The sequence below is a fragment of the Suncus etruscus genome, chromosome 7 (assembly GCF_024139225.1).
Source record: "Suncus etruscus isolate mSunEtr1 chromosome 7, mSunEtr1.pri.cur, whole genome shotgun sequence".
Lineage (NCBI taxonomy): Eukaryota > Metazoa > Chordata > Mammalia > Eulipotyphla > Soricidae > Suncus > Suncus etruscus.
In genome coordinates, this window is record NC_064854.1 from 61,898,204 (window position 1) to 61,924,494 (window position 26,291).

The window sequence follows — 26,291 nt, forward strand, 5'->3', positions numbered from 1 at the left end:
GTGAGTCTGTCACCATCTACTCCACCGTCCAGCCGTGCAGAGGGGTGGGTCCAGTCCCAGCTCCCAGTGGGCCCCATCCTTACTTCCTAGCCATGTAGAGATGGGACCCCCATTTTTGCTTCCCCTTTGCATGGGTCCACCTGGAACCAGGGATAACCAGGACCCCTGTGGACTTGTGGTGCTGTGCCCTGAGCTCCTGCCCCATGTGCTTGCCCTGTCTTTGAAGCTACACCCACCCACTGTTCCCCAACCCTACACAGAAGGAGGCCACAACTCTCCCACCTTCCCCACTCTCCCTCAGAGCAAACCCTTTCCTCTCAATGGCAGGCATTGGCCCTGGACAATATGGGCTGAGTCCTGGTGGCTGGGAAGATTTCACTGTGGCACCCTCTCTCCTCTAGCCCGTGGGAGAGAGAAAAGGGTTTGACTGATCCCTACAGACCTGCTGGATCCAAGCACCCAGGCCCAGCCCACTGCCTGGGTCAGACATGTACAAAATCAGCTTTTCCACTCAGGACTTCACCTGGAGCTTTCCTTCCCATCTTCTTCAGTCCAGTTGGCCGTCTCTGTGGACACTGAGCAGAGGGAGTTGGGGGGACATTGATCTTCAGGAAGTGCAGCTGGACTGTGGGAGCCTAATAGGGCCTTTCTGCAGAGTGGCTGGGAGCCCTTGGGAGCCCAGTGCCCAGACAACAGTGCTGCAGCATCATTTGAGAAGCACCAGGAAATAGAACTCAGCCTCACACTTGCTCTGCTGCTGTCTTAACCATGGAGCCATTCCCAGACCCCTCTCCTGTCTTCTTCAAGCTATGTGGACAGAGAACAGAGAGCATATTCAAACGGGTGCTTTGGGGGGAGGGGTCAGAGCCCCATGTGGTGCTCAACAGAGCTGGGGACTACTGCTGGAAGTTGCTGGCCAGTTGGGCCAGTGGTTCTGCATGAGTCTTGAGAACTCGGTATTATTGACTCTTGTGCTAGAGGTGGACCTACCGCTGGTTCTAAATAAAATAAGATAGAATTTTTAAAAAAATGACCCAATTCTATCTCCTGTCCTTCAGTGGGTTCCTAAAGTCACTGTTTACACTGGCTCTCTGGGCACCATGTCCTCTAGTCCTTTCTGCCCCAACACCTCACTCCCCTGGGAGCATCAGGACCACTGGGGAGAACCCAAAAAAATCAACCAGCAAACCACTGAGCCCTTTTGAGCTCCATCTGAATGTGAGTCCCTGGTCCCTGCTTCTGTGGTGCTATTTGTGTCCTTGCCTGTCCCCTGTTTGTCCTTTCCTACACCTCCCTATCCCCATGAGGGTTCCTGTCATACAGGTTTCCTTAGACTATGGGTCACTGTCTTTCTTCTGCTCATTCAGGGATCTCTGAGGCAGAGCCTATCCACTTGGGGGTGTCACTGTGCCCCTCTCTGTTCTGCAGTGGATCCTGATGATGCACCCACACATCCTCAGCTGACCTGCAGCTCTGAGTGGGGTGATGTGGGAGGGGGATGTTACAAAGGCCTGAAAAGCTGAGGCCACTCTCCTGAGGAGTTGAAAATGAGAGGAAACATCCAGGGATGACCACTTCCTTTGGGGGACAAGAGGCTCCCATGCTGGCTCTTCCTGTTGGCTCTAATTTCTTCACCAGCCACTGTAGGTGTCTGCTCCAGTGGACACCACTCACCTCCCCCATTGCTTCCCTTAGCCCCTGACCACCACATCACTAATCACCTGCCCATCAACTCTGAGCCCCTAACCCCCACCTACACTCTGACCTGACACCACCCCCCCAAGCCCACACCACCTGTGTGCTGTCTCAGTTCTTTTCCCAAAAGGCAGGTGCATGGTTGCCGTTGGGTCCTTGATGCCTGCTGCCCAAGCATTTCCTGTCCTCCACCCTCAGGGATAGCTCCATCTGCCACAATACCAGTCACAGCAGCAAAACAGAACAAACACCTACAGGGACTCAGCAGAGCGGAAGCCACAATGGGCTTAAAGTTGCTCTGACACACTGCGTGCACGCCTACAAGTTTTCAGGAGGCTGGGGTACCCATACTCCTTGGGGGTTGGTGCTCTTTCTCCTCTTCCTCACACAGCTGAGCACCAGCTCCCTGAGGCACCTGGAAACAAGAGAAAAATTTTTTTCCGAGTCCCAAGGACTAATGAGAAATGAGGGCTTCTAAGTATATATTCAAGTTAAGCACCATTGCTTTATGTTTTTGTTTTGTTATATTCTTGACTGTCTTTTTCTTTCTCCTCATTTCATTGGGCTTGTACATGGTTCAGCATCTTCCATTCAGACAGATGCTGGCAGCTCAGAAGAAAGACATTGAGGTATCATGGAACCCTGGAGAAGTATGGCATATCTTGTGATCTCTGTTGCCAACCAAGGGCAATAGTCAAGGGCGGTATGTACACCAGTCAGCTGCCTCCAGTCTTGCCTGTAGAATTTACCACCCTGGGGCTGGTATAGCACAGCTGTAGAGTGTTTGCCTTGCATGTAGCCAACCCAGGTTTAGTTCCCGGCATCCCATTTGTCCCTCGAACCTGCCAGGAGCAACTTTTGAGCGCAGAACCAGGAGTAACCACTGAGTGCCACCGGGTGTGACCCAAAAACAACAACAACAAAAATAGAGTTCACCACCCTGAAGAAATAGATCCTATGTCTACATTGACAGGAGAGTTGGAGAGGACCAACTCAGACTAACCCAACGCAGGAACCCCAGGTGGTTAGGCCATGTTTTATCTATGTATTGCAGTGAGGCACACAGATGCATCCTGGGTCTGCTGAGAAAAGGGAGAGAGGCTGCATCTGGGTCCCCAATGCTGAGCACATGCTCCCCATATCCCATACACTTTGTGCTAAAACCCGAGGTATCCTCTGACTCTGACTCCTCTGACTCCCCTTCATCCCAGAGCCTGGGCATCAGTGGAGCATCCCAGGACCATTAAGTGTGAGAACCATAGCCCCTTGGGCATAGGACCAAGATGGTCCTAAGCCCCCAGTAAAGTCACTGTAAAATATTTTCCCACTCAATAACTTCCCCATAGGCAGAGGGTGTTAGCCCAAAGATAAAACCGCAAAACGCACCCACCCTATTAAAGGGCAGGACCCTCCCTGTTCAGCTGAAATAGAGGAACTAGGTGGATCCGAATGGTCCACCAGACAAGGACCCCCTGACTCAACACCAAGTTGAGTCAGCAATAAGTTGAGAAATCAACCCTGAGTGTGATGTAATTTCTGATATGATTTCTGTTCAACCAATGAAATGTTTGAGTTGTTGAAGCCTGTAAACTCAATATAAACTGCTTGTAGATTTAACTCGGGGTCTTAGTCAAGACTCCCTTGGTTGGATAAGACTAGGACCTCGACTAGTCAAATAAACTCCCTTTTGCACCTTGCATTATTGGAGGTGGTCTGACTCTCAGAGCTGATTGGGTGTCAACTCAAACCCTAACAGCACCTGAGTGGCATCACCTGCTTCCAGTCTTCTCCAAACCCATCTCTGTAGCAAGCTTACTCCTCAATCACATGCAAATGGAGAACCAAGAGCAGAAATGGACTCAGCCCAGAAGGCCAGGAAGTTGGGAGTTAGGGACTATGAATCCTGAAACCAGTCATGCTGGGACCAGATGCACAAGGAGTTAGATACACTCATAAAAGTCAAATGTCTTTATTTTATATAAAAAAATTTGTACAGTTTTAGTTCCTAGGTTGACAAAAAAAATTTCCTAAAATTGCCATAAGATTTAGATCCACTGCAAACTGTAAAAACAAGCTTTTTATATATTAAACAAAAACTTTACATTGTACAATTTTCTACATGCATGCATAAGGTCTCAGCTCTGTAACCCAAAAAAAAAGGGGTTGAGGCAGGGAGGGGGACCTATTGGAAAACTCTACATTTACAATCTCACTTGGAAGGGGGTCGGCACACGCCCTCCCTTTGGCCTAGAGCAAACGGCAACAGCACACGCCAGGACCAATCCATCAGCAGACACTACCCCATACAGAGGGCAAAGGACAGACAAATGATGGACGGATGGACAAAAAGGGCAAACAGAAGGTCCAGGGCAGGGGCTCATCTGGGCCAGCAGAAAAGCACAAACAGGGAAGCAGTCTGCAGATGAGATTCTGGGATTGTATACCTGGGGGTGTGGGGGCAGTGAGAATTGGGAGGGTCTCGAAGGAAGGGTGGGATAGAGAAGCAGGAGACATGGAAAGGGCCAGCAGGGCAGCGAGGTAGGTGGGGTGGGCAGCCCTAGCCCTGGCTCAGGGACCGAGGGGCCAGGAGACAAGATCTTAGCCCTGGGAGGTGTGGTGATCCGGTCACAGCCAAGAGGCCCCCTGGCCCAGGCCCCACAGATGGGCTGGAAGGGCCTCTAGGGCCAGGTCCTGTTCACAGTGTGACAGCCAGAAGGGAGGCAGACACCCTAGAATGAACTCCAAGGACATGGACAGGAGCTCTGGGGTCCCAGGTCTTTGTCGGGAGAGGGAGGAAGGGTCACAGTGATCGAAAACATGGCAGGTTCGTATCTTAACATGGGCCCCTGGCCCTGCTGAGGTATTTGAGATCAAACCCAGGGCAGCAGCTCTGACCAGGTCCTCGAGGAAAGTGCTCCCACAGCCCCCTGGGAAGGACTGTCTATTGTTTCCTCCCTAACCCCCAACTCCATGTCATAGGCCACCAGCTCTGGCTTAGAGTAGGGGGCAGGCCCCATGGGAAATGCTGGTAGGGGGTAGGCTTGGGTGAGATATGAAATTATTGGCAGGACAATCCACCACCCAGGGACCCTGCTGGAGACTCAGACACTGCCTTCACCTCCACTGCAATGACACACCACGGACGGAGAAAGAACATGAGGCTCAGGTCTACCCGGTGACAGATCAGTGGCTTCTGCTCAGGAGGACATTCCCAGCAGCTGAGACTGGAGGTGGGAGAACCCTCCCCCACATACAGGGAGCCCAAAGCTAGGCAAGTGGGGGAGAGCAAAGAGCCCCCTGAGGCAAAGTGGGCTTAAGGCAGGGGCTGGGGGAGCAGTGGCCTCCCCCAAAGACATGAGGCCATGGGTCTCTGGAGCTGAGGAGAGAATGAGGGGACCTGGAAGGGAAGCTGAGAAGAAAAATGCTGGTATAAAATGAGGGTGTGGGGCTTGCAGAGTTTCCCCAGGGGACCCCCAGTGAAGGACAAAGGGGAGGTAGGTTCAGAGATCTGGTGAAGATGAAGGTGTCTCTCCTGCCCCCTTCAGGGGCTTCCCAGGGAAAACCTGCTAAACCCAGAGGGCCTGCCTCAGTTTACCCATGATGGCACACGGTTGGGAAGTTGGAAACAGAATGAGGTCTTGGGATAGAAAACGAAACCTCTCTTGCTCTGAAGGTGTGTGGATGGGGGGGGGGGTGAGTGGGTTTCTGTTACCTGCAGGAGTGAGGTGCAGGGCTGCACTTTTCTGCGCCCCCAGAGAACCTTCCAGAAGGGACCCCTTTCCCTGACAGAATGGCCTGGGGGTACAGGAGTGTGAGAGGGAAAGGGGCTTCCAGGGAGAGAAAGGAGAGGCTGATTCAAGTAAAAACACCAGCAGCAGAGGCACCCCAAGCCCTACTGGCCAGGAGCCCTGCGAGGTCACACGGACGTCTCTGACTGCAGCCTCATGACGAACTTGTGCGACTTGGGGTCCACAAACTCCTCTGAGAGTTTGAAGAATGGCACCTTCTTGGTGCTGACCACCAGGCTGAAGTCCTGGCGCTTAAGCAGGAATACCAGGCCATCCTTGAGCCCACTGGTCACCGGCTCCTCACTCACCAGCGTCCACTGCTTGGCCAGCCAACGCTCCTTGTGGTACTGGATGGTGGGGCCAGCTGCCAGGTAGCGCTCCAGGAAGGCCTGGAGAGGGATAGGACATCATGGGAGGATGAGCAGAATCTCAGTAGGAGGAGCATAGTGGGGCGGAGCTTCATGGGAAGGGGCAGGGTCTTTTTTTTTTTTTTTTTTTTTGGTTTTTGGGCCACACCCTGTGACGCTCAGGGGTTACTCCTGGCTATGCGCTCAGAAGTTGCTCCTGGCTTCTTGGGGGACCATATGGGACGCCGGGGGATCGAACCGCGGTCCGTCCTAGGCTATCGCAGGCAAGGCAGGCACCTTACCTCCAGCGCCACCGCCCAGCCCCAAGGGGCAGGGTCTTGAGGGAGAAGGGGTAGGCATCGTGGGAAGATGGACAGAGAAGCATTGAGGAAGGAGTGGAGCCTAATGAAGGGGAAGGAACCTCAGTGGGATGGGCATTAAGAAAGAAATGGAGGGGCCGGGCGGTGGCGCTAGAAGTAAGGTGTCTGCCTTGCCTCGCTAGCCTAGTTCGAACCTCGGTTCAATCCCCCGGCGTCCCACATGGTCCCCCAAGCCAGGAGCGACTTCTGAGTGCATAGCCAGGAGTAACCCCTGAGCGTCACTGGGTGTGGCCCAAAAACCAAAAAAAAAAAAAAAAAAGAAAGAAAGAAATGGAGGGCCTGGAGAGATAGCACAGCGGTGTTTGCCTTGCAAGCAGCCAATCCAGGACCTAAGGTGGTTGGTTCGAATCCCGGTGTCCCATATGGTCCCCCGTGCCTGCCAGGAGCTATTTCTGAGAAGACAGCCAGGAGTAACCCCTAAGCACCGCCGGGAGTGGCCCAAAAAAACAAACAAACAAACAAAAAAAAACAAAAAAAAGAAAGAAATGGCAGGGCATCATGAGAAGATGAACGGATCTTGAGAGAGAAGGGGCAGAGCATTCTGGGGGAAGGAGCGGATCCTCAGTGGGAAGGGCACTGAGAGAAATAGGGCATCATAGGAGAGAGGGCCTGGCAAAAGGAAGAGAATGGGTAGGGTATTATAGGAGAAGGGGAAGAACCTCAATAGAACATCAAGGGATAAAAAATGCGGGGCATCATGGGAAGAGAGGTGGGGCACTGAGGGAGTAAGGTGGGCCTCCTGGGATAAGGGATGGAGCTTCATGGGAAGAAACAGGAGGGGTACGGTGGGAGGAGGGTCAGTGCCTTGAGAAAGCAGAGCATCATAGGGATGGGGCCTCACAGGAGAGAAGGGGAGATCATTAAGGAAAAAAAAGGTGGGGTAGGGGCCCACCTTGGGCGTCATGTCGTGGGTGATGCAGAACTCCAGGTGCTGCAGGATACTTTCCATTGTGTGGTATGGCTGCTGCTTGGTGGTACGCAGGTACTTCTGCATAGCCCGGGCCATGGATGCAAAGATAGCCTGGGCGGCCTCCCGGGGGTCCATCACCTCTCTTGGGTTTTTCTGCTCTTCTTCCTGTAGCCGCTTGATGTGTGTGAAGGCCTCCTCCACAGCTACCACGAGTCTGGGGACAACAAGTGTACCTCTCACTTTCCATGGATCCACCTCCCAACCTGGGCCAGGTTGGTCCTTCCTACTCCTTCCAAATGGCACAGATCCTCAGGCACCAGGACAAAGGGTGGACATGTATGTGTACCAGGTATGTACATGTGTGCTGGGGGTTGAGAATGTCAGAAACAACCTGTCCATCTGTACAAGGGACATGGGGTGGGGAAGACCCCACCACCACTTTTCCTTCCTGAATGTCTTTTGTCTCAGGGGAGAGCTTTCTCTCCTTTTCTGCGCCTCCCCCTCCTCCTGCCCCTGATGGGGAAAAGGAGTTCCCCTACGTGGACCTGAAGCCCCAGTAGAACAGGAAAAGTGGGTAGAGGAGACAGACACTAGTGGTTTCATCCTCAGAGAGCCTGGGGACTGGCCAGAATGCCCCTAGGCAAGTATCTTAGAGCCTTGAGGAAGGGAGGAAGGAAGAGAAATGGGAGAGGTGCAGAAGGCTTCTCCTTCTCCTGACACCTAGGGAACCCCAAGTCCTCATCTCACTCCTAGGGGCACTCCCACAAGCCAGGTGGCATATATCACTCCATCAAAGGAGTGAATAGTGAACCTCACTTAAATATTTTTTCCCTTGATTTTTGGGTCACACCCAGCAGCGCTCAGGGGTTACTCCTGGCTCTATACTCAGAAACTGCTCCTGGCAGGCTCAGAGGACCACATGGGATGCCGGGATTCGAAGTACTGTCCCTCTGCATGCAAGGCAAACATCCCACCTCCATGCTATCTTTCCGGCCCCTCACTTAAATATTCCTTTTTTGTTTTTGTTTTTGGGCCACTCCCGGCGGTGCTTAGGGGTTACTCCTGGCTGTCTGCTCAGAAATAGCTCCTGGCAGACACGGGGGACCATATGGAACACCGGGATTCGAACCAACCACCTCAGATCCTGGATCAGCTGCTTGCAAGGCAAACACCACTGTGCTATCTCTCCGGGCCCACTTAAATATTTCTTAAGGGAAGGGTTGGAAAGATAGGACAGTGGTTAGGGCATTTCCCTTGCTTGCAGCCAGACCAGGTTCGATCCCCAGCACTCTCTAGGGTCCCCTGAGTGCAAAGCCAGGAGTACGCTCTCAGTATCACCGGTTGTAGCCCATAATCAAACACACAAAGAGAATTTACCAAGTGGTATACTGACAGGCAGACCTCATAGGTAAAAGGCTCCTAGACAAGGCTCCAGGTTCTGGAGACTCCAGATTCTGGAGACCCCATCAGATCTCTCCCACATCTGTCCAGCTTCATCTCAATCATCCTTACCCCCATCTAATCCAGCTCATTTAGCCTTGCCAGGTCCCTGGGCAAGCCTATCTAGATCCACCCCTTGCAGCTATGCCTAGTTTTGCATGCTCACGCCCACCAAGCCAGACCCTTTCAGCAGCCAGTAGAGCCCCACCTATCCGGCATAGTACCCTCAAGTCCCGCACCTCCAAGCCCTGCCCATGTAGTCCAGCAGCCTTGCGCCAACTCTCTGGGTCTCCATCTCTCCATCGCCCCACCTGCACCCCAGGACCCACCTGGCCCTGCGCTTGCGCACCCTCCGCTCATGCTCAGCCTCCTCGTAGTAGTATTCATTATGGCTGTTGTCCCGTCTCCGCGCTGCAGCTGCAATCACTGCCCGCGACTGGCCAGTTGAGTTGTTGGTGCTGTTCTCTGCAGGGAGGATGAGAAGGACAGGCCGTGTGCAGCTGACATTAAGTCTGGAGCCAGCAGCCTGGCACCTCCGACCCTGCGCCCCTACCCTGAATGTGCCCACTCGTGGTCTTCTGGTCACTATTGGGGGAATGGGCAGAGCAGAGTATAAGGAGACTGTCCACTGTGCAGCAAGGGGAGGACAGGGACAGACACAGGGGAGACAAGGTGTTTCCGGAAAGTTTGGGAGGACGTGCTCACCCTCTCCGAGAGAGTACACTTTGAAGCCAGACACTTTCTTGGCCAGGACGGACTTGGGTAGGTTGAGGAGAGCAGGGTTGTACACAGGGAAATCGTGGTAGTATTTCTCCAGGATCCACACGGCCACACGCTGGATACTGCAGGGGACGGGAAACAGCAGGGGACACCCATCAGGGCTAGAATGACTGAGGGAGATGAGGCAGGGGAGAGGTGACACAATAGGAGTAGGGCAGGGCAGGGCAGACATGAGGACAGATGGAGTGTGAGTTGGGACATGGGGAGGGGTCTGAGAAGTGGGGCACAGGTCTGCTCACTCTGGGGTTACTGCCTCATCCCAAGGCTGGAAGACTGTGCCTGGGACCTGATGGGTCTCACCCCAGATTTTTACATGGTCATTAAATATCATTGAGGCAGATTGGGGCTTAGGTATGTCCTGCTCACCACTGTAGGCTAAAGTAACAGCTCCTTCCTAGTGATAGGTCCCTAAACCCACTCAGGGCTGTGTCTCTTTATCCACACACCCTGACCCCACTCAAGGTCCACACAGTCTTCCTCTGGCAGAACTCCAGGTCTGTGACCTGCTCATTTTCAGCCTCCCCACAGGCAACTACTCCTCATTGTGCCAAAGAGTCCATCCAGCTGAAAAGGGTTATAGCAACAGCACAGTGGGGAGGGTGTTTGCCTTGCACATGGCCAACCCCATCCCCGGCATCCCATATGGTTCCGAAGCCTGACAGAAGAGTAATTTTTGTTTTGTTTTGTTTTGTTATTGGGCCACACCCATCGATGCTCAGGGGTTACTCCTGGCTATCTGCTTAGAAATCGCTTCTGACAGGCACAGGAGACCATATGGGATGCTGGAATTCGAACCAACTACTTTAACTCCTGGGTCGGCTTGCTTGCAAGGCAAATACCACTGTGCTATCTCTCCGACCCCCAAAAGAGTAATTTCTGAGCACAGAGCCAGGAATTATACCTGAGCCATGGTGTATGTGGCCCCCAAATTAAAAATAAATAACTAGTTTAAAAGGGCAGTTCTGAAATGGAACTTAAGACTGGGTGATCTGCAGTGTTTCCAACATGTCTTCAACTGCCTTTAGAGAGTATTTGAACTGATCAGCCTGTGACTTATTTACTAAATGCCCAGTGCTATTTATATAAGAAAAATTTTCTGTTACGGATGCAGATGTAAAGAATGTGTTCATATAACCTAAAAATGCCTTTTACTGTTAAGCAAGAATGTGGGAAAGTTCGCTGAAGAACGATTTAATTGTCATTCTCTTCATATCACCTATCACTTAACTGCATTTAAACCACAATCTGATGTAGTAATAACTTCGTTAAATAAACTGTGATGATTTATTAAATAAAAAACAAACTAGGGCTGGAGAGATAGCATGGAGGTAAGGTGTTTGCCTTGTATGCAGAAGGTCAGTGGTTCGAATCCCGGCATCCCATAGGGTCCCCTGAGCCTGCCAGGAGTGATTTCTGAGCATAGAACCAGTAGTAACCTGGTTCTATGAACCAGATGAAGTTAGTAACCTGAGCGCTGCCAGGTGTGACCCAAAACAACAAACAAACAAACAAACAAACAGAAAAAGCTAAATAAAGGTGCTCAAAATTTGTTCTCTCCCCATAGCCTCTGTTCCAGACCATAGTTGTACCACACCTTCATCCCATTTCCCAAACCTGGCCCATCCCAGACCCCAGACCCCACCCCATACTACCAGACCCCATCTATGACCCAGATCATGCACCCTGTGCCCCAGACCCTGCTCCAGACCTTGCCCTAGAACCAAGACCCACCAAGCCCGGCCCAAGAAAACCAGGCCACGGCCCTTGCCCCACCCCCGACTCCAGGCCCTGCTCTTCTGACCAGACTCTATGGAACGTGGGTTCCAGGCCTCTCCTCAGATCCCAGGCCCCCAGCCCAGAGCCTGTACAGCTCCACCCTAGGGCCAAACCCCACTTTGGTCCAAGGCTCCGCCCCTAAAACCAGCCTTCACTGTCTTAGGCCCGAATACCACACCTCAGGCCACGCCCCAGTCTCTGACCCCCCAGGCCACGCCCAGGTGAGGCCCCACCCAAGACCCCACTCCTAAGTCAAGGCTCCACCCCCTAAACCAGATCTTGCCAGTCCCAGCCATAGCCCCAGATCCCAGGCCCCACCCATACATCAGGTCCCAACCCTGACTGCCCCTGATACAAGGCCCCACCCCAGATCCCTAACTCCTCCACCACTTCTGATACCATCTCCACTCCAGGCCAGGCCCCTCACACCAGGTCCCTCACCTGAGGTGGCCCACATTGTAGAAGCGGCTGGCGCCATCTGTGGAGCGCACCACCTTGAGCGTGAAGTGTGGCTGCAGCTGGCGCAGCTCGAGCAGGACCACGGCCAGGTAGTGCACGAAGAGCAGCGCGTCCACCAGCGACACGGCGAATTGCACGACACCCTGGTAGCTGCGCTCGCGAGCGTCCAGGATGCGCACGCCATAGAAGAGCCAGTAGGAGGCCACGAGCAGGAAGACGAGCACCATGAGCAGCGCGCGGAGAACCACCACACGCGGCAAGGCGGCACGGGGTCGTCGGCAGAACAGGGCCCAGCTGCCCAGCATCAGAATGAGCAGCTTGAAGGCCACGGAGATGAAGAGGCCTTCGCAGGCAGCGCCGCATGGTTCCAGCTCCTCTCGCCACAGCAGCGGGGGCAGTAGCAGGAAGGCCAGCGGCGTGAGGAAAGATAGCAGCGCCAGGGCGGCCCCCGCCACCACGCCCAGGTGGCGCGAGCAATCCAGTGGCACACCATCCTCCATGTCCTTGGCGATGCGCGTGAGGTCATCGTGGGAGATGCTGTGCTCAGAGGTGCCCGTCACAACCGTCGTGGTCTCGCCCCAGTTGTCATCCTGTCGAACAGAAGGTTTTGTGCTTAACGCCACTGCAGAGGGGAGACAGTCTCCAGCCCAGGACTGCTGGACACAAGTCAGACTTGGGAGAACCAAGCAGGCTCCAGGGACGGAGGGGGACAGACCAGAACCTCCATGCTAAACAACCAGTCTGGGATCTTGGGTATGGCCCCCAAGAGGGGCAGGAGAATTGGCCTCACAGGAGCACCCAGACATAGACAGACTCTTCCCAGGGCCCCATAAGCCCAGCAAGAAGATCCCACTTAGCACTGATGTCATGGGGACCACTCTGGCCTTTCCAGCCTTTCTCGAAGGCCGCCGTGTCCTCACTCTGGACTGGGGATAGGGCTGCCCACCTGTGTCCCCAACCAGGGGCTCTCAGAAGCAACCTCACGTGTGCTGCCCAAGCCCCCCCTACAGTGATGACCCTGGGGACACACCCTGATCTCTGACCCCTACTCACCCGCTCGTCCCCACGTGTGGACTCATTGTCCAGCAGTGGTTCCCCAGGAGCCTGGATGGTCACAGATTTGTCCCCCCGGCTCCCGTCCCGGCTCTTGGAGCGGTGGCGGTCCCGGCGGTCCCTTAGGTAAGACAGAGCAATGTCAGCCCCCATCTGCCATGTTGCCCACCCTCATCTCATACGCAGCCCATCTGAGCTCAATCGTGCCCACGTTGTTCACTTCCCTGGCCATGTCCACCCCTGCCCACTTTGACCACTCCCCCTGCTGTGTTTGTGCCCAACATACCACCTCTACCCACCTTACCCAGCCATGTCTGTGCCCACCTGTGCTTGCGGGAGCCCCGGGAATGCGCTGACTTGTAGGAGTAGCCCGAGTACTGGGACTCCGTGTCCATGGCGTCAGAGCGCCGTGCCTTGTAGCGATCCAGGGCCGCGGGTGGGGGCCTTTTGGGGGGCCCCACTGGCACCTCCTTCAATGCCGGCTTCCTCAAGCCAAGGGGCACCTTCAGGAACTCTACCGGCACCCGAAGGGACTCTATCTTGCTGGATGGGTGGGCTCGGCTCAGAGAGAATCCGGGAAGGTTCCTAGGGAGAGAAACGAGGAAACCTGAGTTTCAGAAGGCTGAAGGGAGACAATGAGTTCACGGGGGATCAGGGCTGTGCTGGGAAGTTCCCATGAGCAGGAAATATCCTTCCCAAGTGTCTGTTTGGGAGTGCCTAGGTGTGCCAAGGGCTCAGAAGCAGGAGCTGATGGTCACCAGATAAGCCAAGTCCAGAGACCGAAGAAGCACTGAGTGCCATCTCTCGTCAGCAATGTGTCCCAGCCCAGGATGCTGAGCAGGAAGGGAGAAGGCAGCCAACTGCAGGCTGGACAGGGGTTGATGAAGCAGTGTCGGCACTCTGTCAGGCATACTCCAACTCTCCAGCCCCCAACCATGAAGGGCCATGGCATTCTTGCTTCCCTATGCCCCTGCTACAGGCTCGAGGTACAGGGTGTGCAAGGGTTGCACAAGGGTGCAATGGTGAATGGAAACTAGATAAATGGGTGGAGAAGTGGAACTGCTCTCCCAATCTTTGAGATCCTGAGGTGGGCAAAGTGGGGGAGGCACCTTGTCCCGCTTCCCACCTTGTCCCCACAGGACACACAGACACCCTCAAACCCATTGTAGATTATCTGGGGTTAAAAGCAGCCAGAGGCATGGGGGGTGTTGGGAGAGAGTCATAGAAAGGGGCTCTTCTTCCCCCAAAGACTTTCAGACATGAAATTAATGGCATGTGTCTTGGGATCATCCTGTGGGGATTGCAGGGGGCAGGGGGGCCTTTGTCCCGCTGCCCAGCTTCTCCTGCATTGATCGCCATGGCAACCCCACCCCCCGTTGCCTAGGTGATGGCAGCCAGCTCTGGAACCTTCTCTAGCATAGAGTGAGGTCAGGGAGGTTGGGGTGAGGGATGCAGGGACAGAGCGGGCTTTCCTTGGGCCCCAGCTTTTGTCCCAGTGTGGGATCAAGTTTCTGCAGAAACAATCGAGGCTCTGGAAAGCCAGCGGGAAGCTGGCACGGGTGGTGGGGGTGGTATGGGGACTGGGCTGGAAATTCAGCCCAGGGCCTTCCCATGGCTCAGGTGGTCAGGCCAAGGAGTGCCAATGGGGTAGGGTGGGGTGCTGAGACCTCAACTGGGGCAGATAAAGGAGCAGGGCACAACAGGATCTACACAGGTCACAGGACGGGATTTACACGGCATTGGATAGGATCTACCAGGGCACAAGATGGGATCTACACAAGGCAGAATGAGATCCACAGGGCACAGGGTATGATAGGGCACAGACAGGATCTACCACGGGATAGGATCTACAAAGCACAGGATGGACTCTACCACAGGGCACAGAATCTACAACAGACACAGCATCTGTAATAGGGCAAAAGACAAGATCTACAGGTCACAGGAAGGGATCTACACAGGGCACAGGATGGGACAAACATGCCACAGCAGAGGTAGGTCCTGGATCACTAATGCAGTGATGCTGGGAGCCCCACTGGTACCCAAAAGGGCTGGTTATCTGGGAGCATTCCTGACTCTGGGACAGAGCCCCTGAACAGCATAGTCCTGGGCTTTCCAGCACCTCACCACAGTGCCAAGGACATTGAGGTAAGTAGCATCCGATGTGCTGGGGCACAGAATACCCTGAAATCTAGCGGCCTTATCCTCTGCACATGTTAGGGACCCATCCTCAGGGCCCTGCAGCCTCAGTGGAAGGGGGGGTGGGTGGAACTGGGATGCAACGGGCAGATCAGGAAGTATAGGGCCACATCCACCCACCCACCAGTCCTGGAATGCATACAGCAGAGGCCAGGGCCCACATGAGGGTCCAGGTAAGGGTCAGGGTCCCTTTCCTCCTCCACGGCATCCCTCATCCCCCCTGAATGTAGTCATTGGCTTCCCTAGCACCATTTCCAGGGTAGGTGGGCATCTGGGTATCTCTGCCTAGGTGGCCAGGAGGGCTTCAGTGGGCAGACATAGTCAGTGCCAGGAGCTTGCCTGTGCCTGCCCAGGGCTGCCAGACGTGAGCTCAGCACCCGGCTGTAGGCACAGACAGGAGCTTCTTGTCTGTGAGCCAATGGGGGCAGGCTGCACCCCTGCTCACCCCAATCACTGCAGACCCCCAGATCACCCCTGACCTGCAGCTCACCCTCAGCTCACCCCAATCACCTGCAGCTCAGCCCACACACACACACACACCCCCCCCCCCCCCCGGTCATCTCCAGGTCCCTGGCCCATACTGTGACTGAAAGGAGAAGGGCTGAAGTCACCTGTTTCCTCATCAGCCTGGTCCAAGGTAGGGTGAGGCCTGGGCCTCCATACATTCCACAGATATACACACACATAGACACACACAGACATACCACAGAGCACACACACACGAACACACAGATACAAAGACAACACAGAAGCACACATAAACAAAGGTATACATAGATATATATCACAGAAGTGCACGCACGCACACACACACACACACACACACACACACACACACACACACAACACACACAAAACAAGAGCACACTGGGCCGGAGAGATAGCATAGCAGTGGGGCATTTGCCTTGCATGTGGCCACCTGGGAGGGACCTCGGTTCAATTCCTGTCATTCCATATAGTAGTCCACAAGCCTTCAGGGGTTAAATTTTTGTTTGTTTGTTTTTTGGGTCACATCCGGCAGCACTCAGGGATTACTCCTGGCTCTACACTCAGAAATTGACCTATGGGATGCCGGGATTCGAATCACCATCCTTCTGCATGCAAGGCAAACACTTTACCACCATGTTATCTCTCCAGCCCCTCGGGGGCTATTTCTGAGAGTGGGGCTAGGAATAACCCCAGAGCGCCACTGGGTGTGGGCCAAAAACCAATCACTCAATCAATCAAGTTAAAAAAAAAAAAACAGGATTATTGCAGCACTATTAACAATAGCCAGGCTCTGGAAACAACCAAGATGCCCTTCAACAGACGAATGGCTAAAGAAACTATGGTACATATACACAATGGAATATTATGCAGCCGTCAGGAGAGATGAAGTCATGAAATTTTCCTATACATGGATGTATATGGAATCTATCATGCTGAGTGAAATAAGTCAGAGGGAGAGAGAGAGACTCAGAATAGTCTCACTCATCTATGGGTTTTAAGAAAAATAAGTCATTTTTGCAACAATACTCAGAGACAATGAGAGGAGGGCTGGAACTTCCAGCTCACTTCATGAAGCTCACCACAAAGAGTGGTGAGTGCAGTTATAGAAATAACTACACTGAGAACTACCATAATCATGTGAATAAATGAGAGAACTGAAAAGCCTGTCTAGAGTACAGGTAGAGGGATTGGATGGAGGGAGATTTGGGACATTGGTGGTGGGAACGTTGCACTGGTGAAGCGGGGGTGTTCTTTACATGACTGAAACCTAATCACAATCATATTTGTAATCAAGATGTTTAAATAAAGAAAAAAAACAGGAGCACATACATGGACACACACACGGACAAGGACACACAGACACACACATGCATGGGCATACACAGACACAACACAGAAGCACATATACATGGATACACACAAAATAGAAGCACACACATGTACACAGAAGGCATACACAGTATACATAAACACTCAAGGCACTATGTGCACAAATGGTCCCAGGAATCCAGACAGGCTCCTGCTGCCTCGGCCAAGCACACAGCCTTTGGGCAGATTCCAGGGTGTTGGATCTAGGCCTGCTCTGTGGGTGCCCCATGCAGTGCCCCCAGCACTCAGATCCCTGCCCCCTCACAGCCCCGCACCCTGTTCCCAGCCTCCCCCAGACCAGTGGCAAGAGAAGTATGGAGGGTTGGTCGGGCCCTGAGCAGCAGCATCAGTGGGCACCAGGACCCTGCTGGGGAAGGTCCTCACCCAGTGAACCAAGGCCCCTGCTTGGGTACCCTTGTTTGTTTGTTTTTTTGTTTTTGCCTTTCCTTTCGGGCCACACCTGGTGATGCTCAGGGTTTACTCCTGGTTATGCGCTCAGAAATCGCTCCTGACTTGGGGGACCATATGAGACGCCGGGGGATCGAACCATCTGTCCTAGGTTAGCGTGTCCAAGGCAAATGCCCTACCACTTGCGCCACCACTCTGGCCCCCCTTGGGGGGGTGTTTAGTTTTGGTTTGGGAGCCACACCCAGCAATGCTCAGGGATGACTCCTGGCTCTGTGATCAGGGCTCACTCCTCATGGTGCTCAGGGGGACCATATGGATGTTAGAGATCAAATCCAGTCAGGTGCTTCTAAGGCAAAGCTCTTCCCGCTGTACTGTCATTCCAGCCCTCAGGGCACCCATGGGAGTACAGCACTGACTGCCCCACCTGTAGACAAGCAGGCAGAAGGCTCCTGAGGTAGGTGGGCATGGGAAGGATCCATTTCCTGGAAACATTCCCTCTGACAGCAACTGTGTCCCACTGCAGCCTGGGCACTCACAGCTGCCATCACTAGGCAAGGAGTGGGAGCACTGGGGAGCATGGAGGAAGCATCAGGGAGCATGGTGGGAGTTCCAGGGACCATCACAGTGCATGGGTGGAAGCATGAAGGAGCATGCATGGGTGGGTACAGTACAGAATAAGGTGGGAGCACTAGGGAATAAAGTGGGAACATCAGAGAGCAGAATGCGAGAGCACTGAAGGGAACATGGGGGAGCATGAGTAGGGGAAGCTGGGGACCACGAGGGTGGAGCACAGATAGTACACAAGGCAGAGCATGGTGAGAGCACCAGAAGAGGAATAACTCTGTGGCCAGGCAGTGGAAGCAGTTGTGGAGCTGGTCTGAAGATCACAGATTAAGAGGCTAAGAGGTGAGAGCAGAGGGTTGGGGGTACTGGGTTCCCAATTCCGACCCCTCCCCAGCCTCAACTTTAGTTGGAAAACCAGGTATAAAGAAGGGACATTACTGTGGTCACTGCCCCAACCTTCTCTCCCCACTCCTGTTGGACCAGGACTGGCTGCAATTCTGTCCATGCCTCTATCCCTGCTCCCTGTGACACAAGCCCCCCCAAACTAAAAGGGCCCCCAATTTCACACACTCTGTGCTCAGAAAAGCAGGGGTCTGCGGGATGTTTTAGATATTGAAAAGCCAAACAGTATCCAGTGCTCAATGAGTCAAGTTCCATCTACACCAGGAACAGGGAACCAGGCAGAGGACCCCTCAGATTTATCTGGGTCCCAGGCACTGAACACATCCCAGGAGCTTTGTGACCCTAAGGGCCCCAAAGCCTTCATTTCCAAGCCCATAAAGTGGGCGTAAAAGGATCCACTTGGCAAGACTCAGTTCCCAACCAAATTACATCTTCCACACATGGACCCCTCAAAAATGTGAGCACTGGGGCCAGAGTGGTGGCACAAGTGGGAAAGCATCTACCTTGCCTGTGCTAGCCTAGGATAGACCAAAGTTTGATCCCCAGGCGTCCCATATGGTCCCCTAAGCCAGGAGGGATTTCTGAGTGCATAGCCAGGAGTGACCCCTGAACGTCACCGGGTATGACCCCCCCCAAATGTGAGCACCCATCTCCCTCACATTCCTCATCTCAAGATTGCAACCCCCTCTCACAGTTCCCTGAGGCATCCGCAGAATAAATTAGAATCACCAGTATGCTTGCCCATGAGGCCCTTAATTCACACCACAGGACAGGAGGTGAGTCTTTTCTTGGGAGTCCTGGTCCCCCTGCCCTTCCCTCCCTCCTATACTCTGGCAGCCAGGCAAGGCCATCACCGCCCCTCCCTTTCTCCTGTCTCTCCCATCTTGCTCCCATGCCCCACCCTGATGCCAGGCTATCCCAGGTTCTGACTCCCCCCATCTCCAAGCCGTTCCCAGCAGCATCACCTGTAATTACCTGTCTCGTGGGGCCTCAGAGCAGTAGCAACTGCTCATTTCCAGGGGCCCCTGCAGGCTTTGGGGTGGGGCTGAGGGGTTCGAACCTGTTTCTCCCCCAGACCACGGCAGATTTGAACAAGGGCATCACCAGAGAACAGGGAAGTGTGCCCCCATGCTCTGCTATCACCTTCTTCCCATAACCCCATGAGCATAGCTGCCTGCAGGGACTCAAGGATAGAGCCAGGGTGCCATGGTGAGGGGTCACAAGGCAGTGGGGCAGTGGGCAGGAGGTGGTGCCCAGACAAGCTGCCAGGGGGAAACAGTAACAATGGAGAAAGGTTCCTCCCATACCAGGACCAATTATCACAACAGCCTGGCAAATGCCACCATGTCCTTCAAACATGGAATCACCCTGTGTCAGGCTGATTTTTCCCTGCCTGGTCTCTACCAGCCACCTGTCCTTTAGTTCACTCTCAGCCATAGCCAGTGGCCCATTGTTGGTGGATGGACAGACAGATGAATAGATGTATGGACAGGGCCGGAGTGATAGCACAGAGGCAGGGTGTTTGCCTTGCATGTGGCCAACTGGGACAGACCCAGGTTTGACCCCCAGCATTCCATATGGTCCCCCGAGCCTGACAGGAGCGATTTTTGAATGCAGAGTCAGGAGTAACCCCTGAGTGCCACCAGGTGTGGGCCCCCCCAAAAAAAAAGGTGTATGGACAAATGGATGGATGGATAGATGGACTGGCAGATGAATGGATGGAATCCAGTGCCCAGATCTATGCATAATGGCAAGGGAGAGGCATGAAGAGGGGTCATGTCTCTTTAAGGTAAGGGCAATGCTTCCAGAGAGAGGGGAGACCCCACCTGCCTGAGTGTCTCCCCCATTCTTCTTTGTTTTTGGGTCATACCTGGTAGTGCTCAGGGGCTACTCCTGGCTCTACATCAGGAATCGCTCCCGGCAGGCTGGAGGGACCATATGGGACCCGGGATTTGAACCACCGTCCTTCTGCATGCAAGGCAAACACCCTACCGCTGTGCTATCTCTCCGACCCCAACTTCCCCATTCTTAAAGAGTCCCAGCTTTGGGCACAGCTCCCAAACACAGGGCAAAGCCCTCTGCCCACCACCCAGGCCTGACTTCCAACTTTTCTACAGGCACCCCAGGGCCAGGGCACCCCTATGTCCACAACCCTCATCTCCAGGACCACATGCAGCTGCAAAGTGCTGGGGCACAGCCAGATGTGAGGGGAGCCCTGAGTGGGCCAGGCCCTGGGAGAGACCCCTCCTGCTTCGTGGTCCACTGTACTGTCACCAACATACACCGCTTTCATTAACTCCCATTTATGGGTAGACTTCAAACGTTATCTCTCCTGTCTGGTGAGGGCACAGGGTGGCAGAGCCAGAATTGAGGGGTGCTACACCCCATAATGGGTGGGAGGATCCCAATGAGCCACTCCCCACAGACACCACCAACATTTCTAGCCCTGTGACTTCTATGTGCAGAGCCACAGAGACTGGGCAGATGGGCTGCTGTCAGGAACCCCTAAAGCTGAGACCCAAGTTGTCCCCAAGTCCACGCCCCAGTTAGAGAAGTAAATTTTATGTGAATCCCAAGGAGCTTTGGGACAAGCAGAGAGGGGAGAAGTACAGGTCAGATGAGGGCCTGGTGGGACCTGAGCTGCTCCATACCCATGTGGGGTCTGGGGGCTCTGGGTAACTAACTGTGCACGCCAGCACCAAGGTCTCTGTAATCCCACTCTCCTGGCCAAATGGCAGCCTCTGCCTACAGCTGCCACCAGCTCCCCTTCTCCTGAGGCCCAGGTGGACACGGAGCACAGCTTCTGTCCTAAAATGGGGTGTGAGAGGGAGAAAAGATCCCAAAGAAGAAGGGGCAGAGGCAGAAGGGAGGCTACTGGACCTCTGGTCTGGCCTAACCGAGTACCTGCCCAGCCCTCAATCAGCAGTCCCATCCACACGGACAATCAGACTGAAACCCAGGGAAAGACTCCCATCCTGCGCCCAGAGACCCCCTTCTCCCAGGCTGATTCTCTGGGGTAGGCTCCCCTCAGGATGCCCAGCTGGTAGAGGTGGCCTCGAAATTTCCAGGGGTGGGATACTTACTCCCCACTCTTCTAGCGCCCTCTTCCTCTAAGGCTGCTGTTCCTCACTACACACCCCCTTTCCTAGGACACCCCATTTCCCAAGCAAGCCAGCAGAAGAGGCCTACGCTCCCCAGCCCAATGGGTGAGGCCTGAAGCCGGCACCTTGGATTCCAGGCAGGCCCATCGGCGCAGGGGGTGGGGTGTGGTTGGTGCCGTGCGCTCAGCCGCACCTTGGGCGCCCCCCAAATAACTCAGAATCACCCCCTCTTGCACCGGCACGCCTAGGCGCCCCACCCACCGGCTCAAGCTGCAACCCCACAGTGGCCACAGGTGCGCCCCTTCTCGGCTAGGCCCCGATCCTGCGCCCTCCCCGGAGCGGCCCTTTCCCCAGGTGGGCAGAGCCCGGCCACACGCCCTCCCGCCCGCCCGCCGGGGCCACCTCTGGCGCAGGCCCACCTGCCCAGACCCGCGGCGCGGCCGGGCGCGCACGCACCAAAACAAAGAATCACGCACGGGTTCCAAGGCTGCCCCTCCGAGTGGCGGGTGCGCTCCGCCCTCCCTGGTTCGGGGTCAGCGAGAGGCGGCCGAGGGACGCAGCGCGGGTCCCGGTACGTGCCCGGGCCGCGCGGGCCGGGTCGCGCTCACACACCCCCTGCGCCCGGCCTCGACACCCCCCAGCCCCAGCCTGGGAACCCTCTCCGCACGTTCCGCACCTCTGCGCCCTCTCCTTGCGCGGGGGTCGCACGCACACCTGGACCGGCCCCCCAATTCCCCGGAGCCCGCACCCCGACTTCGCTCTCCCCGGGGATGAGGAGCCCAGCCAGCTCCCCGAGCCCGGGCCCAGGAAAGTCCCCGGCGCACCAGGCCCGGCTCCGCCCCCTCCCCAAAGTCGGGGGGCGCGCGCGCCCCGCCGAGCCCCGCCGCTCTGGAGAGGGGCGCCCTGGCCAGGGCGCGGCCCCCCAGCAACCGCCCCCGCTGGGCCCGCCGCGCGCCCCAGCCCGCGCCCCCGCACTCACCACCCACCGCGACCGCCTTTGTATCCCGCGGGCTCCGAGCGGCCGCACCGGCGCCGGCTCAGCTCCCCGCTCGACCGCGCGCTGCTCTGGCCCTCGGGCCCCGGCTCAGGGGGCCGGCGGGGCGTTCAGGCTCCCATGGCGGGACCGAACCGGGGAACCGCGGACCCGAGTCAGACCGGCCGGCGGGGAAGGGGCTGGGAGGGGGAGGGGCGCGGGGCGGGGCGGGGCGGGGACACCCCTGGGCGCCGCCCCGGGCCGGCCCCCCATCTCCGCCCAACGCGGCCATTGTCTGTGTGGCTCCTCCCCGCGGCCCCCTCCGACCTCGCTGTCCCCCCTCCGCCGGACGTCACCCCGGACTTGCGCCCCTAATCCCTAGCTTTAACACTCGGAGACCCCTCTGACTTCTCCCAGCTCACCCCTTATTCCATCTCCCAGCTACCGCCGCCTTCCAGGCCAGCAGACACCCCCCCACCCCGCTGCAGACACGCCCCACCTCAGTCAACGTCCTAACCGGGCCCTCGGCTTCCAACCCCTCAACCCGCCTCCTGGGAGTCAGCCCATTGCTCCCCAGTCCAGTCCTGCCTGGGTCCCTTCTTAGCTATCCCCCCCTCCGGCACCCCACGTGGGTTTCGAGCCCCCAGACTGGGCTCCGGGAAGCTTCTTGGCCTCCCGGGGCTGCGGGGCAGAAGGGAGGCGGGATCTGATTTTATTTAGTGGCGGAGACCCTCCCCCATTTCTTCTGCTTTAGGGATTTCCCCACACCCTGCCCCGCACACACACCCCCAACACACACACCGTAATTAAATTACTCTCAGCGCTCGCTCCTCCGCTCCGGGCGCTCCTCATTAGCACCCAGAAACCCTCCTCATTAGCACGCACCCCCCTTTAGGGCGAGGAGATTAATTACAAAGGGAGGCCTGCCCTGGGGACAGAGGCGGGATCTGGGCTGGGGAGCTAAGCAGTCCTGGGAAAGAACAGCCTGAGCCTGTGCCCCCTAGGCAACCACAGAGGCTCCGAGGCTGGGGGTGCCTTGAGTTTGAGGGTAACACCTTTAATCCCTGGAGTTCACCCTGATAAGGGCGTTTCTGCCTTAAAGGGGGGCTGGAGAGATACTAGAGCAGGTAGAGCGGTCTCTTCTCTTGCACGGGGCAGACCTAGGTTCTATCCCCAGCACCTTCTGCAGGACAGAGCCACCCCTCCACCGACCCTCAGGGTCCCTGATAATTCCACTGGACTTTCCTGGGAGGGTCCACGGAGCTTTTGACCCTCATCAGCCTCTCACAGTCCCACTCAATGCAACCATCCCGGTGGGAGGTGGACAGGACACCCTCCCCACAACACACACACAGTGAAGGGTCCCCCCTAAGCCTGCAGTTCCAGCCTCCGGCCAACCTGGGACAGTCTCACCTACTACCCCACCCCTAACTTGATGACCAAAACCCATCACTGTCCTCCACACACAGCCCTTTCCAGCCATCCCAGAGTGTTCCCCAGGAGCAAGGAAACCCAACACAGAAAGCCCTGAATCCTGGGGACCAGGGAGGAGGGCAGTTGTCTTGCACGGCCCATGTGGATTCTATCCCTGGCATCTAATAGGGTCCCCTGAGTCCACCAGGAGAGATTCCCCAGTGCAGAGCCAGGAGTAACCTCAGAGTGCCTCAGGGTGTGATCCAAAACCAAACAAACAAAGAACAACAACAACAACAAACAAAGTCCTGAATCTTCCTGAATCCTCCCAGGCCCCCTGCTGAGAACCAGAACCCAAAACCCACCACCTCCTGAGGGCCCTCCTAATGGCCCATTCCAGGCTCCAGGCTCTGGCCCTGTCCTGTCTGCAGAGCCCCCTGCAATTACAGGCAGTTGTCTGTGATGGCTGCAGATTTTTATCACCTGGGAAGCTGGGCAGCAACCCAGGGCTCCCCCACCCTGCCCAGCAGCCCCTGGGATTTCCAGGGCGGGCGGGACTGAACCAAGCTGAGTTTAGGGGCACAAGCTATGCATTGCTCTTCTAGGTCCTCTTTCTGTCCTGTCCTGCAGATGTGTACCAGGTCCTCCCTACCTTTTCACTAACACTGGTACTCTTCACCCCCACCCCCGACCCAAATAAAGACAAAACCCTGGGCCAACTGTTCCCTCCCAGACACCAAAGATGAGTAGCCCCGCACCACCTCTGTCTGCCCTTGCTTCTAGCTCCCGAATCCCCCCCCCCCCCGCCATAGAGCCCAGCTTGGCACTGGCTGCTTCCCCGGGTTAGTGGGTTCAGAAAGCCAAGGTGCTGGGTTGCAGCAGCCCAGGGGCGAGGAGATCACCCCAGATCAGCCGCTGAGTCAAGAAAGCAGAGCCGGGCTGGAGAGAGAGCATAGAGGCAAGGGCATTTGCCTTGCATGCATTAAGGACGGTGGTTCGAATCCCAGCATCCCATATAGTCCCCCAAGCCTGCCAGGAGTGATTTCAGGTGTGACTCCTGAGCGCTTCTGGGTGTGACCCAAAAACAAACAAACAAACAAACAAACAAACAAAAAAGAAAGCAGAGCCCAACGCCTGATCTAGTAGGTAATGCCTATTACTGCTTCCGTGCCCTGTCCTATGGGCTGATGGCCAGCAGAGGGCAGTGTTAATACACCTCTGGGACTGACTCGGGGCAGGAAGAAGGTTCTTCCTCTGGGCATCACTTTCTCTCTTTCCAAACTTCATCTATCCACATTCCCTCTGTCCACCCTCCATCCATCCAAACTCCCCCTTCATCCATTTCCCTCCACCCACACTCCCACCACCCATGTTCCCACCTTTCATCTTTTTACACTACCTCCATCCACACTCTCTGCCCAATTCTCCCTCTATTCACTCTGTTCTCTCTCTGTCTTGCTTTCCTGCCATCCTCAGGATACCAGATGCTGAGGTGGTCAGGGCCCCACTGCCTGCTTGACCAAGTGGGGTATAGAGGGCAAGTAGAGGGGTCAGGACCTGGTTTGTAAAGGGAGCCGATGACTGAGGGGGTTGGAAGTGAGTATGGCTCCCCTATGAGCTGCCCTCCCCCTGTACCGTTTAGTCCTGAGCTTTATTTGGTGCTGTGAGGTCAATTGATTATCTGGAGAAATTTGGAACTGGCCGAACAGCTACCACAGGCCCATAGGGACCCAAGTGAATGCCTACCGGTCACCTCTCGTCCTTTGAGGGGCCAGGCCCCACCCCCAGATGCCTTGCCTGGCCCAACCCAAGTCCCACAACATCCCTCCTGCCTGAGCCACATCTGTTCCAGCTCCTGCGGGAAAGATAGGGAGACCCCAGGTGCCCTGCCTTGAGAGGGCAACAGATGGAGTGGCTCTGGGAGCCTGGGAGCTGCAGCCACGCACAAGGGGCTGCTTGGTTGTGCCCAAGAGAGGTGATTCTTCCCTCCTACCTGCCCTGGGGGCTCCACCCAGGATCTGAGACCCTCAGACCCACTAGAGTGGGTGTATATTTAGGGGTTTCTGCACCCCCAGCCAGACACCTGCTCCTGCATGGTGGGATTAGAGGATCTGGTTTCTGAAGCCTCTGACCCAGTTGAGAGAAGGGAAGACCTGGATGGGGGAGGAGGTAGAGGGCTGAGGGGAGCCCTGGCTCCAAAAAAAAGACAAGAGTCATCAGTACAGGATTGGCTTGGGGCACCTCTGGGCACACAGGGGCCCCTCAGTACACCATTTTATTTCTTCCTGTCCCAGTCTCAGGGTGCTCCCCAAAGACCCCATTTCCAGTGACTGAGAAATGAGATGCAGGATGGTTCTGTCCAGACTTAGGACCTCTCAGATCACTCTCAAGCCTTGCATGCAGCAGACCTGTGTGTGAACCCTGGCATCCCATAGGGCCCCCCAAGGCTACCAGGAGTAATTCCTAAGTGTAGAGCCAGGAGTAACCCCTGTGTATCACTGGGTGTGGCCCCAAAAAGTAACAAAAGAAGTCAAATATAATAGGTTCAGTTCAACAAAATTTCCAAGGGCCAGCCTTTGGGGTCTAGGGGCAGGGGGAGAGGTGGGAGAGGGAGGAAAGAGGGCAGAAAAAGGAGAAAGAGGAGAATGTAGAGAGAGGAAAGAGAGAGTATGAGAGGTATGTGGAATAATTTGGGAGTGGGGGTGGCACACACCAAGGATAAGGTCCAGGAGCAGTTGGACAAGGCTGT

The 26,291-nt window shown here is 55.5% G+C and overlaps 1 protein-coding gene across 1 annotated transcript; it reads right to left on the bottom strand.

Moving 5' to 3' along the window:
- Window positions 1-5,406: 5,406 nt before the first annotated feature.
- Window positions 5,407-21,730, bottom strand: VANGL2 (VANGL planar cell polarity protein 2). Its single transcript, XM_049777051.1, has 8 exons — window positions 21,613-21,730; window positions 12,953-13,213; window positions 12,629-12,749; window positions 11,558-12,165; window positions 9,266-9,402; window positions 8,890-9,025; window positions 7,103-7,334; window positions 5,407-5,872 (listed from the first exon to the last, which is right to left on the bottom strand). Exons 2-8 carry the CDS (start codon window positions 13,021-13,023, stop codon window positions 5,612-5,614), a joined length of 1,566 nt encoding a protein of 521 aa, XP_049633008.1. The 5' UTR covers window positions 13,024-13,213; window positions 21,613-21,730; the 3' UTR covers window positions 5,407-5,611.
- Between the last annotated feature and the right edge of the window lie 4,561 nt (window positions 21,731-26,291).

Bases quoted from the DNA above. Each gene is read 5' to 3' on its own strand.
- VANGL2 (XM_049777051.1), bottom strand. From the start codon at position 13,023: ATGGACACGGAGTCCCAGTACTCGGGCTACTCCTACAAGTCAGCGCAT. The intron at 7,335-8,889 runs GTGGGTCCTGGG...TGTTGTCCCCAG, and splicing joins GTGCGCAAGCGCAGGGCCAG to ACTCGTGGTAGCTGTGGAGG. The intron at 5,873-7,102 runs GTGGGCCCCTAC...ATCCCTCTCCAG, and splicing joins CCCACGACATGACGCCCAAG to GCCTTCCTGGAGCGCTACCT.